We start from the raw sequence: 19,674 nt of genomic DNA, 5'->3' as shown, positions 1-19,674 counted from the left end.
TCATTTGACTTGGATAATTAGATTATACATGTGTTGGACCAAACACACTGTACTTAATGAATGCTAGTTGGATCTAAATCTTGAGGTCAAATTGCAATGGGGGTAATGTACATAGACTCACAATCTTAAATGGGATTTTCATTGAGCTTAAAGGAGAACATCATTTGGCTTTATAGTTGGCAAACATGTTTAAATTACTTATTCATTTAAGGGGTAAATTGTCCATTTGGACCACACATTCTTCTCAATCTGCTGGAGTGAAAGCACAGTGCAATACATCTGCATTTATCTCACATATAATTAGTTTATCTAAATAGCCAACACAGCAGTAGATCACTTCAGGGAGAAAGAAAGTGTATCCCTTAAGAAAAGCAATGGCAGCTGGCAGACTTACACCCATGACTCATTTTACATGGCAAGGAAAAAGACTAAATTAGCCAGAACAAATGAGGCAGATAAACCGATGAATTTGAATAGTTCCCCACCCCCCACTCATCTGCACGGGTTACATTCCAAGATCTCCAGAGGCTGCCTGAAACCATCAATAGTACTGAACCTTATATATACTATGTTTTTCTTATACATACCTATGATGAAGCTTAATTTATAAATTAGGCACAGTAAGAGATTAACAACAATACCTAATAATAAAACAGAATAAATATAACAATATACTGTAACAAAAATTATGTGAATATGGTCTCTCTCTCAAAATATCTTACTGTACTCAGCCCTCTTGAGATGATGTGAGATGATAAAATGCCTACGTGATGGGATAAAGTGAGGTGAATGACACAGGCATCATGACACAGTATTAGGCGACTATTGACCTTCTAACAATAGTCAGAAGGAAAATCATCTGCTTCTAGACTGTGGTTGACCATGGGCAACTGAAACCACAGAAAGTGAAGCTGAGGATTAAGAGGAACTACTTTACTAGTTTTGAAGCTGAATGTGTAATTTTGAGCCTTAGATTACGCAATAGTAAAAAAAAAAAAAAGACTGTTTATAGGATTATTGATGTGGTTAAATGAGATAATCCATGGAAAGCAATTATCATAGTACCTGACACATAAGCTGGAGCTCAATAATTGGCCTAACAAAGGTACTGAAATCAGAAACTTCCTTATTGACTAAAGAAAGTTTAAATCCCAGATTTCACTCAGACAATGGAATTGGAAATGTATTACCAAATGCTTTTGTTGAAGCCCAATGAGCGAAAACTAGAGCATATATGAATGCAGTTGGCTCTACTCAAAGACCCTCTGGACTTAAATTTCTTCTTGAGACATATTTCCATCCCCATCCTAAAGTGCTGAAGGAAAAGGGCCAGGCTCTTCAAGCAACAATATGGGCATTACAGAGAAATCATCAGAAAATCAGAAATATTGGGGCGCCTGGATGGCTCAGTCAGTTAAGGGTCCAACTCTTGATTTCAGCTCTGGTCATGATCTCATGGGTCTTGAGATCAAGCCCCACATTGGGCTCTGCGCTCAGCGGGGAGTCTGCTTGAAGATTCTCTACCTCTGCCCCACCCTCCACTCATGTGCACATTTTCTCTCTCTCTCAAATAAATAAATCTTAAAAAAAAAAAAAAAAGGAAATCAGAAATATCTAAGTATGGACTTCTAGGTTATTCAATACAAAAATCATAAGAAAAGTAGTCAACTTAGGCCATTATTTTATTTGCTGGCCTTCAGGTAGAAATATACCTAAACTATGCATAAAAAGGAAAGATGAATCTTATTTTAAAAATCTTTCAGAGAAAAAAGATTCTCTAGCTTTTATCAGCAAGATATGCCAATATATGTTTTCCCTGTTAGCAAATACTTCTTTGTAACTATCTTAATTTCCTCATGCATCTGTTTCAGCTTCTTCACCTATCCCCAGTAAAAATAGAGAACAATTGACATGTCTTTTACTATTTGCGATCTTTATCTTAAAGAGTAATTGCCTAGTCTTAGTCTTCTCGTAACCAGGTTCCTTGGTATCCTTTAAATGTCCAATGTAGTGAAATGTATCAGAAAGTACTCAATCCTATCCAGTAAAGAGGATATATCTAAACAAATAATCCTTAAAACATTTGGTAAAATTTGTACACTCATGTTCTCAGCTGCATTATTTACAATAGCTGAAAAGTGGCAGCAACCTAAGTATCTGTCTGTGGGTGAGTGGATAATCAAAATGTGATATAAACATATAATGGAATATCTTTCAGCCATAAGAAGAAAGGAAATTCTGATGCATGCTATAACATGGATGAACCTTGAGGACATTATGCTAAGTGAAATAAGTCAGAAAAAAAGGTTGAATACTGTATAATTCCACTCCTATGAAGTACCTAGAGTAGTCAAATTCATAGAAACAGAAAATAGAATAGTGATTGCCAGGGTCAGTGGGGCGGGGGGGGGGGTGGAAATGAAGAGTTATTTTTTAATTAGTACAGAGATTCAGTTTTGCAAGATGAAAAAAGTTCTGGAGACGGATGGTGGTAATGGTAGCATAATAATATGAATGAACTAAATGCCACTGAAATGTATACTTAAAATGGTTAAAATGGTAATTTTATGTTATATGTATTTTACCACAATTTTTAAAAAGAAAAAACATTGGGTAATATATTTGCCATCACATCCATAGATAAAGTAAACAAAATTCAGAAGTATTTGCACGTAACATGCTGAAATACGGGACAGAAAAATCTGGCCTTAAGCAGTATTTCAAGAGTCAATTCCATAGTTATTAACAGTTCTCTATACCTCTTAACTTCAAATGCATCAAAATAAATCTAGGGGTTTTTTTATATAAAAGTTTTTTCACTTTTTAAACAGATGTATGAAGAGCTGTACTTTATAGATGCTGAATCTTACAGAGGCATTCACCATCTCTATAGAGGAGATGGTTATTTCAAACTGTAACTTGGTTCCACAATAAATTGCTAGTTTTTGGAAAATAGGGTCAGAAACCTCATCTCACCTTCCACAGTGGTCTCCTCTCCAGTTAAGGGAACACTGAAGCCATCCTCATACTCTGCAGTCACGTTGACTAAGTACAGCGTCTCTGGCTTCAGGTTGTTGAGAATGACGCTGGTGCTCGACGCTGGCTCCACCACTGTGACCTCAGCATCCCCAGAAGCTTCCTTGTAGGTGATGTGGTATGAAAAAACATTTTCTCCAGCAGGAGACCAGTTCGTTTTGAAACTGTAAGAAGTCGTCTCAGAAAAACTAAGATCCTTTGGAGGCACATAAGCTATTTAAAAAAAAAAAAAAGGACACAGTTAAAATGTTTAAATCTATAAAGCAAAAATGGACCTGATGACTATGTTTCTGAAATGGCTTATGTTCACTGGGGGAATAGTCATTGAGACAAATGTACTGAGTAAATATTCCACACCTGACCTCTGAGAGAAGGCCTCTCATTTACAGCCCTACCAGGAGGTCTTGATCATTTGTCTTGACCATTCACAATACTAAGTTACACTGTTTAAATGGTTAATTAAAATTTAACTGAATGGGGTTTCTAAACACAAAGCAGTAATGGAATGGTCCTGCCCACAACTGGAATATTTAAACAGTAACAGACCTAAAATGATCCCAGCAATATTTTCCCATTAATCCTTGGCAATCAGATATTAACTTTTGGTGGTAAACAGATATTTCAAAGTAATGATTAAGGAATTCTTCCTAACCAAAGAATATTCATTAAACTAAATCATAGGAAGAGCCAATGTTTAAGGCCCACTGCTGGTCTCAAGGAACGTACGATCAAATTGGAAAGACAGGAGAGTGTCACATTATTAACAAAACAGAGCAGTACCTATGAACCCGGATGACTGGAAGTGGTAGTAAGTGTTACAGCACTAGAACAGCTAAGGAAGACTTGATGAAAGAGTTGGGACTTTTTACTGAATGCTGACAAATAGAATTTGAACAAATGAAGAAAAGAGGATAAAGAATTCCAGCTGTGAGGAACGGTGCCCAAAATTGGTCCAGGGAAGGGAATGCATAAGAAGAATTCAAAGGTCTAGGACTATGTTCTCGTCACCTTTAATCCAAAGGACTTGGCTCACCATCTAGCACATAGTAGACACTCAACTACAGGTTGTTGAATTGAATATGACAAATAGGTGTGATAAAGCTGGTGCCCAGCTCAGCTTAAGGATCTAAGATCAAAAACATCTCATGACTCATGGTAAATAGCTTTTTCACCAATAAATACATGATCCATACCCAGGAGAAAGTCATATCTCAGCTAAATAAACTAAGCTCAATAGATTTCTATAAGACAGGAAAGTTGCTTTTTCCTGTATGTAGAAAGAATCAGAGAAGCGTATTATCCACAATTTTAGAACCAAAAAATGCTTTGTTCATGAAGAGATAATTTTGGCTCTACAAAGCCTACTAACCTTTTTTCTTTATAGCTGCCAATTCTTGCTCAATTCTAAGGCAGATAGACTGTGTGAGTTCAAAAGATATTCTCTGAAAAGCATCAAAATCTTCCACTGTGAACACATGGGTCTCAGCAGGAGGAGAGGCAATAGCTTCTAATTCTGAGCGAACAGCATCCTTCACACCAACTGCAAAGATTTCCACATCCGAATTCCTTAGTTTTATAGCAGGATCTCTGAAAGCATCTGAAGATTTCCCATCAGTGATAAGAATCATGACCTTTGGTACGTTGCCTCTTGAACCCTTGCTAGGCACAAATATTTTCTCTCTGACGTAAGTCATTGCTTTCCCAGTGTTTGTAGATCCTCCTCTGTAGGGGAAGGTGTTTATTGCTTCAATTATATCTTCAACTTTGGTGAATTTTTTCAAAGTGAACTCAGTATGAGGATCCCGGCTGTACTGGACAAGACTTATCTGTACCCTGTTTGGTGAAATCTCAAAACTTTTTACAAGAACTTCCAGAAAAGCTCTAACTTTAACAAAGTTTGCAATCCCGATGCTATAGGAACCATCAACCAAAAACACGATATCGGCTTTTATATCCACACCACGTGAGCATTCTGTAAAAAGAAAAAAAAGCCCATTACAGTTCAACAAATATAAATTAATCATGAAATATAGATATCTGGTTTTCTTAATAAGCACACTTATTTAAAAGAAAACCATTGCAAATATTTTGAAACTAAACCTGAACCAGTAAGACATACTGTCAAACAGACCATCACATATACCAAACCCAATGATAGACCTATTCACTTACCCACTTGAACTTTCATTGGCTGAGTCTTCTCCATTATTGAAATGGGTTCGCTGGATGTCAGTCCCTTCATGGCCGAAACACTGATCTGGTATTCTGTGTCTGCTGAAAGGTCACGAACACTGAGCATGGTGGTCTGAGGCCCCACACTGAGAGCGTGCTGTCGGCTTCCAGCGGTCATTGGTGTAAGAAGGACTTTATAGCCAGTCACTGGGCTAGGAGATGGACTCCAACTTAGCTTAATGTATTTTGATGAGACTTCCATGGCAACCAAATTTGAAGGAGGTTCAATAACTACAAAGTAACAAGCAGAACAGTGATTAAAAACAGTGAGATGTAGGGGTGCCTGGCTGGCTCAATTGGAGGAGCCTATGACTCTTGATCTCAGGGTCATGAGTTCAAGCCCCACGTTGGGTGTTTAGATTACTTAAATAAATAAATAAACTATTAAAAAAAAAAAGTGAGATACAACCCTTAGGTTTGGACATTCAATTCTCCTTACCCAAATTAATCATGAATTAGTCAAGAAGAGTTGCCTAATCCCAACTCTCCACTTCCACCTATACCTATCCAAAACCAAAAGAGACTCAGTGCCTGATTTTTAGTCAGGGAGCTGAGAAAATTAGGGGAAAAGGAAGTCATTGGAAGAAATTAATGATAAGATGTCTGATGCCTAATTCTCTGGGACCAAGATTTCCACTCTGGTTTTGATATTTTACTCATTGTCTTTATTCTTAGGTACCAAAGTAGGCACTTGATAAATTTGTTAAATCAATGACTTACTCAATTCTTTTTCTCTTTTAATGATATTATAAAGACTAAAATATAATCTTTAAAAGACACTTTATAATACATAAAGATGAAGGGTTCAGCAGCTCTTAAACAACAGTTCTTATAATGTTAGACAATTTTATTCTCACTTATTTTAAGCCAAGAAAAAATGTTCAACTATGTTCATAATGCCACCAAGAGGGACTCAATGTTTTATAACACATATACTAACAAGGAAATATCGATCCCCTAAAACATTTCTATCCTTACACAACATAGAAACATAATCATGTACTTAACAGATAACATAAAGTATTTTAAGATATTTCAGATCAAATTTTCACACTTTTACATTTATCAGTGGAACCAACTTCCCAGAATTTATACTTCGATTTTTTTTTATCTCATCCTGCAAGAAGTGGATGATCAAGCAGGCACAAGTCTCCTCACGGCCTCCTCGAAAAGGCATTCATACAGAGTGCATAAAAATGATGCCTAAAAAGTGACAAGTAGTGGGGCAAGGGGGAGAAACAGATGTGCCAACTGGATGTTTGGCCAAAACTTTTGTGGGATGCAGAGACAGTACAGGGAAAACAAGTCACAGGCTAAGCCAGGAAGAAAGAGAGGCCCCGAGGAACAGCATGAACACCTGCAATGCAGCCGCGCACCTCATACAAGCAGATTTCAAACAGTGGCAGGACGGACGTTTGGTCTACCCTCACACATGCACCCCAGGGAAAATAGGTCAGCATTAGAATGTTTAAAAGACTAAGTAAAGAGAGGTTAATCAGGGGAAAGTAGGGTGAAGGGGTCAATTTTGTAATCACACAGAGCAAAAAATCGGACATTAGGCAGTAAAACAAAGAAAAAGGCTTGGAGCCCATGAAGTAATGAGAAGGGGTTCTGAAATAGAATCAGAGCCAGCGAACATTGCCAAAATACTTGGGGTTTGGAGATTAAAGAGTTTATATGACTGAAGATGTAGCTATTTAGAACTTATCTTTAATCACTTGTCAATTCTCAGGCTAAGAGGAGAACAATCATGGAAACTGTGACTTTTTAATGCCCAAAAGGATGTTGATGAAATGTCTTCTGAAATGTCTTTTCTTTCTCCCATGTATTTAGAAGCAATAACTGATAGAAATGGGAAGATTTTCCAGATGTGGAAGGATCAAACTGATCTTTGAAATATTCTTAAAAGTTTTGAAAACATGCAGAGAATGATGATAGAAAATCTTTTTGTTTCACCATTTAATAGAAACAGCGTTCTCATTAGTTGATGTTGTTGTATGCTAAAATACATGTCTTCCCAGCCTGTCAATGTTTACATCGGAGTGTAAGATCATTAAAGCAAGTACCTGGATAGCGTAATTATGGACACTCAACATGCACAAAATGGTCTCAGAGAAAAAGAGCAAGTCAAACTTCTCCAAAAAAGATTTTTAAGGATTTTACTTCATGCTCTACTGGGGGAGGGGGAACAATGGAAATGATATCAACAAGTTGAGTTACTGAAAAACCATATAATCGAGTATACAATTGGAGAATCACCGAAGATGTGTTTGAGTAAATGTGTCTACTTTTAGACTACCTGTAAATCTATAAAAGCTATCAAATAATGGAAAAGGTTAACACAGGGGAACACTGAACAATTCACTCACCTTCTTCTCCACTAACCAATTCACCAAGTTGTTCATCAACACCAGAGCACACCTGGGAGATGATCTCATTCTGAATATCCACAATTGCATCAAAGTTGGCCACGTTGAAAACATGGTTTAATGAAGGTGTGGAGGCGATTTGTTTGAGTTCTTTTGCATCTGCAGCTTTAATGCCTTCAAAAACAAAAGGACAAGGATATATTGAAAAGAAAAATGTGCTGAATTAGGGAAGTTCTTTGCTTTCTCAGTCCTTCAAAACTAAAGACATTTGTAAGTCCTTATTTAGTCATAAACCAGAATTGCTTTGCTTCATAACGAATGTGCGACTGTTCAAATGACAAAGGCATTTTATAATTTCACAGAAGGTGGCCAGCCAAAAAGGAAAATGAATGGTTAATAAAACAGAGCAGGCTCTCATCCTAACCATGCCATCATTTGTCCCTGCCATCTGTAAAGATAATACTTTTTTCTTCCAGAGTCCTGAATGAGCTGGAACCCTCCAAATTCTTCAAGTATTACATAATATAGGAAACACATTTAAAAAAGCACTTAATGATAATACAAGGAGGATCTTTCTTAGAATCACTGGCCCAGTATTCTTTGAAAAGTAGAGAGGGCTGGCAAAAATATGAATACCACCTCACAATGCATAGGCTAAGGGAGTTATAGGAGAGAAATACATAAGCAGAATTTTTACTCAAAGATGACATGGTTTAACACTACACTGTAAAATGCACTAAACACTTCTAATAGCATCCTTCCTTAAGGAATCCACCTTTCCTCTTCATAAGCATTAGGTATTGAGGGAGGTCTAAAGAGAAAATACTTAACCAAATGTGGCCTACCCAAAGAGAAAACTTCAACCCCTATATTTCGAAGCTCTCTTGCTGGAATTTCCACTTCATCTTGCGATTTGCCATCCGTAATAATAATTGCCACTTTAGGAAAGCCAACTCTTGCTCCAGCAGATTCCGTGAAAGTATTTTTAATTAAGTAATCAATGGCATCCCCTGAAGTGAAAAAGAAACATGTTCATTCACTCCTTACCACACAGTTTTGCCGAAGTCAAAAACCATGTGATTAATTTCAAGATTATTTAAGATATGAAAACTGTGCAATGTTTGATTTCTTCCCCAAACAGGTATTTCATTTATTTTCAACAATAATAAAATTTGTAAAACATACCCGTCATTGTGTTGCCACCTTTGTATGGAATTGTTTTAATTGCAGCAAGAAGGTCATCCCTTTGGTAGTACTGATTTAAGTTAAATTCAGTCCTGGTATCAGAGCTGTACTGAACAACGCCAACCCTTGTCTTCTCTTCTCCGATGTCAAAAGCAGACACAAGAGCACCAATAAAGTCTAAAATGTACTTAAAATTATTTCTTCCCACACTCCATGAGCCATCCACGAGGAACACTAGATCAGTCCAGGCACTGACAGAGCATTCTGAAATACATTTGATATATTTTTAAATGATGTATTCTTAACTTTATCCACCTTTAATGAGTACAAACTAACATTGAAAAACTGTTGTCTCCTTAAATCATTTTGTTCATTAGAACATATTCACATTGTTCTTCACCCACAACTGACATGCACAAAAGAATATAATATTTTATTAACAAACACAGAAGCATTTTCAGTGCCTTCATTGAGATGCATTTATGGAACTATATGGCTCTAAATTTCTATATAAGACATTGTGCAAGAAGAGAGAAATAGATACATGACCTACTCTCCAAGAGCATGTGACCAAAGTATTCATGCTGTCAACCTATTTTTATAAACAACATCCTTTTCCTCTTCTCTCCGAGTACAAATTACACAAAACATCTGGGAGATATATAAAATGAGCAGTGTCTTCAATCCTTGGTATTTAGCAATAAATACAAAACAATTGCTGGCCTATTCAAGCAGATGTATTTAAGTGGAAGAAAAGAGAAAATCTTTTAAAATTCTCCTGCATTTTAGAATATAATTGTCTAAAGTTTGTAGTGGGTTAGTCTAGAGGGTTAATAGAGTCTAACAGAAGTAAAAAGAAGCATAAGGGGGCCTGGGTTGCTCAGTCAGTTAAGTGTCTGCCTTCGGCTCAGGTCATGATCCCAGCGTCATAGGATCGAGCTCTGCATCGAGCTCTGCATTGGGGCTCCCTGCTCAGCAGGGAGTCTGCTTCTCCCTCTCTCTCTTTCTGCCCCTCCCCAACCCACCCCAGCTCATGCTCTCTCACGCTCTCTCTCAAATAAATAAATAAAATCTTTAAAAAAAAAAAGATGTAAAAAGAAGTATAAATATGATGCAAGATAGTCAAAAATATCTTACTGTCCTGATTATTGGTGTATTTAAATTTGACATCTAAAACCTACTTTTACAAAACAAAGAGTAGAAAAATATTTCCATTCAAAAGTAAAAAAGGCATATTATATCTTTAAATGCAATGATTGGCTTTTATAAATGAACACCATATCTTTCTTTTTCTCTGCAGTCAGAAGGAAAACAAGCTGATTTTCATGAAAATGTGTATTGAAAGGCAACACTAAGTGAATTTTCTGAAGATGTTTTCATCTTTGTAATCAGTTGGTAGATAATAAAAGAAATACTTGGCTACGAAGAGAAGGAAATGGTCCTGGAAAATTTTGCAAGCTAAATCACAAGTTGCATGCCTAAATAATTTTTGCACACCATTTAATGGGCTCATTTAAGTCTATTAAATAGTCAATATTTGATATAATGCTTTGATTTAGAATAAATATCAATGGTTCAGGGAAAATATTAGCATTATAACTGCATACTACAAAGTTCATTTCAGATTATTAGACATCAGAAAGAATGATAAACAGGCATTTGTAGGGAAAAATTTCAGATAAAGGGGACTTTGTATTCAAATCCTTTTATTGTCCTCCTGGGTTATAAATCCAACCTTTATAAGGTGGCAAATTAGAAGTCCAAGAAACCCCTTAAGGGTCCATCCTCGTAAGTCAGACGAAGCAATAGAAGACAAAGGAGGCAGGAGGCTACAAATTGCCAAACCTAGATTGAATAAAATCCCTTTTATTTGGTTACAAGTGCACCAAGGATCATTGTGTATCTTGTTTTGTTTGGTGTTGGGCTCCCATTTGTATATTATAAAGAACATAATATAAATAAATAAATAAATAACACTGTAAACAGCGTTTCTCGCGCCTTTTTCTTTTCTAATTTGCCTCCATGATTCTTTGTGGAGGTGAAATAATAGAGGTGGGGCCAGAATGTATCAGAATGACCAGGAAAGTTGTTTCAAACTGCATAAGACTCCACTTCCATCTCTCACCCCAACATCATCTCTGGAAAATGTGTACTATTCTTTAGATATGTTAAGACCCACGTGTTAACCAGAGATGTCTTACAGACACTGGAAGTGGTGACACTGCCCATCAATGAAAGGCATGTAAATACCACAGAGGTGAGCATAACACATCCAGAGATTTAGAAATATATTTTCATGGCAAGAAACTCTTCAAACACAAGGAGGGCATCTCTCTGGTGTTCTGGCTTTATATTCCTCATATATCCCTATTTCTATTGATTTGTCTTTGAGAAATGAGTTAAGTCTAGTGGTGAACTTTGTTTTTCACCTACTGCCAAAGTCCTGCAAAAAAAAAAAAAAAAAAATGTAGGTACACACCAATTCAGTTTACTCTCAGGAAAATGAATATTTAGTAAGTAGAATGAAAAATTGACTAGAAACTCAGAGTGTAAGTAGTATAATTGTTTAGTCATATATTACTATTATATTGTCCATATTTCTCCTAGATAACACCTATAGAAATTATTAAGTGAATAAATTCAAAGTATGGCTATAGCTGGAACATCTCCTTTATATTACATTTGTAACTTCTATAAATCTGAGCAAAAATATTAAGGGAAATACTTACTTTGTATCACTGGTTTTCCAGGTTTCTTCTCGCCTGGCCTTGTCGGACCACCTGTTTGAACTGAGTCAAAACTTGATTATTACAAAAAGAAATGAACCCGTACAAATACTTCCTAAAAAAATACATATTGTTTTCCACGACTGTCTTTCAAATATATGATCCATGCCCAGCTGCTCAGAAAATACTGCCAAATAAGCAATGCCTTGCAAATAAATTATCTTTAGTGAGATTTTAGATATATTTCAAAAAGACATTGACATTGTTGCCTGGCAAAATTTAATGTTTTTAATAGTTTTCACTCATAACATTCCTGCTGCTTCCAAAGACCAGGGTTATAAATCAAGAATGAATTATTAACATCCATAAATGAGTAGGATCACAGAAAGAATAGTTAATACTGATACAAAGTAACTCTGCATAACAGATTAAACCTGAAAGTTGGAGAAATCTTCTGCAAAACAAAAAGCATAAGGGTACTTTATATGTGTGCTTACTTGTTAATTGTCCTATAACGGGTACACTTTCTTCTACTTCATCATATGAAGTGATTGTCACCACATACTCTATTTCAGGTATAAGGTCTGATAATAAAGTTTCAGTGGTACTAGCTGCAAGGGTAAATTCTTTAGTGGGCCCATCTGGAAATACAGAAAGGAAAATATGAATGCAATAAAATATCTTTCACATATAACATGACACAATATAATGTAATTCCCAGATATACTCAAAATTTAAAAAATTAAATATATATACATTTTTTCAGAACATCCAAACATTATCTTCTTCTATCTTCTGAAACCAAAACTTTGAAATTCTACAAAGGGACTGGCATAGCATTTACTTATGATAATCATATTCAATATTTGTTTGAGGACTCAAGGATTCCTCTGGAATAAAGATATACCAGAATATCAAACCAAAATCTCCCATTTTTCTGAAGGTGAATGGTAGTAACAAAATTATTTCATAAATGAGACATAAAACAGAAAATAATTTAATTTTAAATTATGTGCTGGAGGAGAGTGAAGGAAGGCAAATAGGGGATGAAAATCAACTCAAGAACAACAAACACATAGGTTAAAATTAAGCTGTAGTGGGAAGCAGTCTGTGTGGAAGGAATGCATTCTCCATCCTCAAATGGTTGCATACATTAATGGGTAGCCACAGTCCTCTGAATTGACTTAACTAGATATCAAACATTTCAAAATACAGTATACTAGGTATATACTTATACACTGACAGCTATGTACTCCCTTCCAGATTATGTTCATTCTTAATTCAATCAGGAAACAGTAGTTCCTAGGGACTAAGTGCTTGCTAGGATTTTTAATTATATTAAATTTTCATCAAAACAGAAATAATCAAGGGGCGCCTGGGTGGCTCAGTCGTTACGCGTCTGCCTTTGGCTCAGGTCATGATCCCAGGGTCCCGGGATCGAGCCCCACATCGGGCTCCTCCTCAGCAGGAAGCCTGCTACTCCCTCTCCCACTCTCCCTGCTTGTGTTCCTGTTCTTGCGATCTCTCTCTCTCTCTGTCAATTAAATAAATAAATAAATAATCTTAAAAAAAAAAAAAACAAAACAGAAATAATCAAGAAAAGTAACAGGTAGTATAATAGAACCCTGAGCAACACTCCTGGTTTAGGTGTGGAGCATGCAGAACCAACCAGGGCCCCCGCAGGACCAGACACCAGGTCTCTGCCGGCTTGGGGGCTGTCAGTGCCAGTTTGGGGAGTATAGGAGTCAGTAATTTCCAACACATGGAAACTGGATAGAACTGTTTTTCAACAGCTTTTTTGCTTTGGAATGAATGAATGTGTTAACTGCCAGTACATTTGGGGAGAAAAGATTCAAAGAAGAAAAAGTAAATTCTTGACCCCTTAAGTTCCCAGATCCTATTAAAAAAAATTTTTCCCAATTCCTTGAGAAATTAGCATTTTAAATCATTAGTATTTTTAAAGGCCATTAATATTTAAACACAGCTGTAGTGATAAATTATATTAATACCATCCCTCTCTACTATCGGCCAGATAAGACTTCTTCCTACCACCTGGCCGGTGCTAGTAGAAATGGTTGTTTTTCCATTCCATGTTAAAACTGAAAGTTCATCAACAGAGATTAGTTCTCCACCCTTGAGCAACATCATAAACACTAAAGATAACTCCTGAGAACAACCAAAACAAGGTGCTTTTTTATTTTGTTTTGTTTTGTTTTGTTTTTCAAAGACTCTTAGCCTAGGATCTGTGGAATCCACCTAGCCAAAGTAAATTCTTCTCTTCCATCACGGCAGCTCACCATTATTCCAGAATAATGATTCCTGAGTACTGAAACGTGTAGGACACTGAGTAAGGCATAACAACTTACTTCATCACTTGACACTTTAAATATTGAAAAGATTAATTCAAGAAGAATATCAAGAAGTGAGAACTCTATTTTATAAAATCAAATATTACCAGCAATATTCTGATAAAGCAAAAAAAAAAAAACTCCACTTTTAATAACAGCAGCTTAGCACAGTGAACCATTTTAATAAAGCTCAACACTACAAAAATATAATAGTGAGTACTAGGCTGGAAATCTGGAGACCTGAGTTCACCAAATATCTGGTGACATTGGCTAAATTCCCAAAGTTTTCTAAACTTCAGCTTTCTCATAATGAAATGGAAGGAGGAGAGAAGACTGGATTATATCATCTTTGATGTCTCTGTTTTAAAACCCCAATATCTCAAAACTTACCTGTTGTAGGGTCCACTGTTATTCTGTAACCCACAATTGGATCAGCTGGTCTTGCCCATGACATATGAACGGTATTTTCATCTATTATTTTAAAATTCAAGTCTGAAGGTGGGTCAACTGCAAAAGAGAGAGTTGATATCAATTACATTTTCCAATGTCACAAAGTGGTCAATTTAATCAATAAAGAATTGTGTCGAGCAAAGCTTACTAAAATTGTCTTTGCATAAATTTGTTTCCAACAAATATAGAAGATATCTTGTTGGATAAGAATAAAATTAAAAGCTGACAAGATATGACAAAACATCAGAGAGTATACATATTACAGAAGACAGCACAAAACACTCTTGATTCTTGAGTTGCTAGGTCATCCAAGAATGGCCAGCAAAATCAAGCATAATAGAAACATATTTGGATACAAGTACATACAAATACAATGAAATCACAGATAATAACCACATATGCAAACAATTCACATAACAATTAAAGGGATCTCAATACATGCGGAGAGCATTTTGAATAAGCATGCCAAATCACAACCTGCTTATAACCATAGAAGTTAATTTAGAACATTGACATAGTACTTTTTTCCCATAATGTGGAAAAGAATCACTGATGTTTTTGATTCTCTGCATCATTGTCTTGTTATAATTTTTGTTTGATAAATCTCAATCTGTGCAGAGATGAAATTTAATGAAAGGGAGAAGTCATGGGAAATTTAGCACTGTTATGTTGCACAAGGAAATATACATTTAAATGTATATTCACATTCACATGGACAAATATTCAAAAATAGTAATAAAAGATGTCAATAATTTATAAATATATAAAAAGTATATATACAGATGTTTATAAAACTAATATTCTGCCTGTTTACACCAATACGCTGTATGTTTGCAAGGTGTAAACCAACACTGTTATTTTCCTTTGCAGCAGGTATACTCCATACTAGAAGTGGCATTTTAGATTAAAATGCCAGTATGGTCCTTTACAAAATGATGGTTAATTATGAAAAGACAACATCAAACCATATATTTATGGACATTTATTTACAGAACTTAAAGGAAACAGTGAAGAAGGATCAGCGATCTGAAGACATGACTGTGCATAAAAACTTGGAGAAGTCAATGACAGGAATAATTGAAAAGTACAGAAAGAAGTAGTTTACATACAAAACCATACAGCTTCATGCATGTGTCAATGAAATGTTGACTTGTTTTTAGTTTCCCACAATGAACGAAAGCCTCCATGTACAATAGTCATTACACAAAGACGTTTCAGAAATATTTTATAATGATATTCTCTCTGCAATGTTCATGCCTCATCATGCAGCATTGTACTGACTCACTGTCAGTGCATGGTCAATGCATTATAAATTACTACTCTTGAAGTAAGTCAACAAAGTAAGATGACTTTCAGCCATCCTTTTCTTAAGGTATTTAAGTCTGAAAGTATTCCTTGTGAGTCAGATTCTTTGCATCTCTTTTGAGGGATTACAATCCCTTTTTAGGTTTTCATAGAGGTCAATTGAAATACAGTAGTAGCTTTGAGACATGAGTCACAGAATTTAACTGGGGTTAGGGATTTATGTAATATTAATAGCATGTTTTAATGGAAATAAAATGAATTAAGCAAACATTTGCTTTGATGAACTGCTGCTTCCAACTGTAGGAGATGGCTTTTTATTTTCATTGGATATACTAGCAATGGAATGAATGTTATTTTCTTACTATCCATACACAGGCAGTGAGATTAGACTATTAATCTACATGCATAGTTTAATTATTCAACATTCTGCTGTCTGTAGTCATATTGCAAGGTTTAGCTGGAGTCATCTCTTAGTATAACAAGCATGCAACAAATGTTAATAGAACAAGAGGTATTAAGAATATCATTATAAAATATTGTTCCAGTAGCAATGGCTCAGGACAAATTTAATGCAAAGGCAGACACAACTGGCCTGAGCATGCTTTTTAAAAAAAATCAGTACATGGAAAAACAGTACCACCAACCTTGCAGGGAAATTGACCTGAAGCAGCAGACATTAGGTTAAAACTGCTGAAGGGCAGCAGCGGCCCACCTTGTTGGTTTCCAAATGACCAGGATTCCAGAAAAACTGAAAAATTGACTGTTGGGAAAAGTCTTTAACATTTCAGAGGATTTTAAGGTGTTCATAGAAACTCAGATGTGGTACTTGGGAATCAAAAGCAGGAAAGAATGGCCAACTAGCATGTGTGCACCAGAGAGCCCACTCCACTTTCCTTCCTGCCACTTGTATCACGTGTAAAACCTTCCAGGCTTGCCACTCCATTTATACGTTTTTGCTTGTTCATTTCATGAAAAAAGATAACAAGGCAGGTGTGAATATGGACCCATGTCAACTTGAATCAATGCAAAACGTATTTTTGTTAATTTTGAAAATCTTTTCTTTTGCATAAAAATAATTCACAACTGCCATTGCGTTGTCACAAGCTGTGTCTATGTTCCCCAAGACAATGCAGATGCCAGAATATTTCCAGTATGAGCTATCTACAATGGATTATGATTGCAGAGAGTCATAGTTGCATAGAATGAGAATCCAAACCAAGAGAAATAGAACTCAAATTATAAATAAATAATATTGCAATCAGATATATATTCAAAAAACCTGAATACCAATAATGAAAAGACTAAAATTTTAAGTACTCATAACTCCAGTAGTTTTAATCTCCCATTTAGGAACAATGCTTTTCCTTATCAATAAGCTATGCTATAAAAACTGCATTCTGGTATTATTTTTGTTACCTAAATTGGCAGGATGTGGGGCTTTTTAGGAATGATAATTATAGTTAGCATTTTCTGAGTGTCTACTATACAATAGGCAGAGTACAAGTCACTTTATATATTGTCTCTTTTTCTTCTCATAACAATCCCTCATAATGTGCCCTGTTTTCCCTGTTTCACAGATGAGTCAGTGAAATTCAGAGAGATTAACACAGCTAGTAAGCAGCAAAACTTTGATCCCATAGTCAGACTCCAAAGCATACAATGTAAAGAAGAAGAAATATTTGAATGAATGACTAACTTTAGAAAGCAATATTTGTATATAGGTGCCTATTAATATATACCTATATATTTTCTATTCTATAAAAAAAATTAGTTGATGCCTGTTCAATAATAAATATGTAGTATTCAGATCTTTCCAGTTCAGATATAGATAGAATTTGACAAATTAACTTTACACACTTTGTTTAAATCTAAAGTATCTATCTTGATATATATTTTACGTTGATGGCTGTTCAATAATAAATATGTAATATTCAGATATTTCCAGTTCAGATATAGATAGAATTTGACAAATTAACTTTACACACTTTGTTTAAATCTAAAGTATCTATCTTGATATATATTTTACAAAACAGTTTTTTTCATTATGTCAACCAAAAGGAAATTTACCAACCGTGCAGAGATGAATGGATGGATGGAAAGATGGACAGATAGGAGAATCGTCTAATAAGTTTTGGTAACATACAAAATATGTTAAAGATAAAGCGAAACATAATACCAAAATATTATCTTGATGGACTGGCAAGACCTAGCAAGTGATGGATCATTCTGTACACATTACAAAATGTGTTCTTTCATGGTTGACCAGTTTTCAAGCAAGAAGCACAGTGTAGGCAAACTAGCACTAAAGTAAGACAAGAAAATGTAGGTCTCATCTGTACCTTGTCCTGAAGTAACTACATTAGTTCTTTAGCCTCTCGTCCTCATTTCCCATTTGCAAATGAGAAAATTAGAATAGATGATCTGTAAGTTGCCCTATAGTCCAAAATTTCTGTTATGACACAGTATTATCAGATAAACATAGACACAGAACTATAGAAATATATATTAACTAGCCTTTTAACCTAGACACAAGACAATTAAAGCTTGTCTTTAATGGCCTCAACTCACTGGTCAATTGATAATATCCAGTTATTTCTCATAAATTATAAATACAAGTCAAACTTACTAAAATTAAAACCCTGTTTTTCACAAGACATGTTCATCTTGAATTCTAGATTAATTAGAAAGGTGTCTAATTCTCAGGTAACACTGGCCATTAACCTTTAAATGCAAAGTGTTAGGTTTTCTAAATGGCAATTAACATACTATATGATACATGAACCAAAAATGATTCATCCATTCTAGGTCATACAGAACACTGGCCAAGTTACAAGGCCAATAAAGTCTATGCTATGGCTAAAAATTACAAATACTAAAGGCCAGAAAAAATTCATTTCACTCTTATTTCCATAAGACAAAATACTATATTATGAAAAATAAAGTTCCTTGTATAAGCAGACAGAAGGAAAACAGCAGGAAGAGAGTGGTACCACAATAAAAAAGAGGAGATAAAAAAGTGTATGCCAAAACCTTTTAATTAATATCGAAAAAGGTATTGTTTTCAACATATAAAAAGTTAAGTAAATAGAAATTGGTTGGAAAATAGTATGAATTCAAGAGTTCAAGCATGACATTGTAAAAGGGAAAGAAAAGTAACTATGGTCAATTTACAGCTCAGTTCAAAATGACATAGTAGGAAACAGGGGGGCCAGTTGAAATTTTGAAATGCCCCCCAATGTGTCCAAGCAATTTTCTTTCCAGCCATTGTCCCCAGAAAGGCCTTGGCCACAAATTTTGTTAGCCCTTCACAAGCTCGTGAGACCACTTAGTTGGTAGTGAACACCCGAGCTGTGCTGTCCAATATGGGAGCCACCAGCCACATGGGGCTATCAAGCACTTGAAAAGTGGCCAGTTCAAAATGAAACACACTGCAAGTGTAAAATACATATCCAATTTCAAAGACTTAGTACAAAACTGTAAAATATCGCACTAAAAATTTTTATATTGATTACATGTTGAAGTGATAACACAGTGGATATAGTGGGTTAAGTTAAATATACTATAAAGAGTAATGTCTCTTGGTTCTTTTTCCTTTTTTAATGTGGCAACCAGAAAATTTTAAGTTACACATGTGGCTTGCTACTGTGGCTTACAATATATTTCTTTTTGACAGTAGCAAACTAGAGAATAAGGCCAAAAAAATGAATCTCATTAAAATATAATTATTAAATGCTGACCCTAAGGAGGTGGGAGACAAGAAAGACACAGCTTAAGAAAGCAACAGATTGAAAAGATAAAATGTGAGAAATACAGAAATAATCAGTAATGTAGACAGTAAGATGTTCTCTTCTTTTTGTTATTGCTGTATAGTTGACACACAATGTCAAAATGTTCTCTTTAACTGCACTTTGCTAACCAGCCATTATCCAATTGAGAATGGATTTTTTCCACTTACATCATTTCCAACCTAATTCTTTTCCTAAGAATTCTCAAATCTTTCTGATTTTCAAATAAGTATTTTCT

The 19,674-nt window shown here is 35.3% G+C and overlaps 1 protein-coding gene across 5 annotated transcripts in view; it reads right to left on the bottom strand.

Moving 5' to 3' along the window:
• COL12A1 (collagen type XII alpha 1 chain) overlaps positions 1–19,674 on the bottom strand; it is a 117,460-nt gene that overhangs the window by 92,633 nt on the left and 5,153 nt on the right. For 4 of the 5 annotated variants that reach the window (XM_036076812.2, XM_078055084.1, XM_078055085.1 and 1 more), the window contains exons 3-11: positions 14,287–14,403; positions 12,046–12,189; positions 11,552–11,611; positions 8,823–9,086; positions 8,483–8,647; positions 7,638–7,811; positions 5,209–5,499; positions 4,406–5,008; positions 2,977–3,249 (exon numbers count right to left, since the gene is read on the bottom strand). The exons of the other annotated variant lie outside the window; for it this stretch is intronic. In XM_036076812.2, the coding sequence (XP_035932705.2) occupies positions 2,977–3,249; positions 4,406–5,008; positions 5,209–5,499; positions 7,638–7,811; positions 8,483–8,647; positions 8,823–9,086; positions 11,552–11,611; positions 12,046–12,189; positions 14,287–14,403 (2,091 nt within the window). The remainder of the gene's footprint in view (positions 1–2,976; positions 3,250–4,405; positions 5,009–5,208; positions 5,500–7,637; positions 7,812–8,482; positions 8,648–8,822; positions 9,087–11,551; positions 11,612–12,045; positions 12,190–14,286; positions 14,404–19,674) is intronic. 5 annotated transcript variants of the gene reach the window in all.

This window comes from Halichoerus grypus, chromosome 9 (genome assembly GCF_964656455.1).
Source record: "Halichoerus grypus chromosome 9, mHalGry1.hap1.1, whole genome shotgun sequence".
Lineage (NCBI taxonomy): Eukaryota > Metazoa > Chordata > Mammalia > Carnivora > Phocidae > Halichoerus > Halichoerus grypus.
This window is presented reverse-complemented; position numbering and strand designations above follow the sequence as displayed.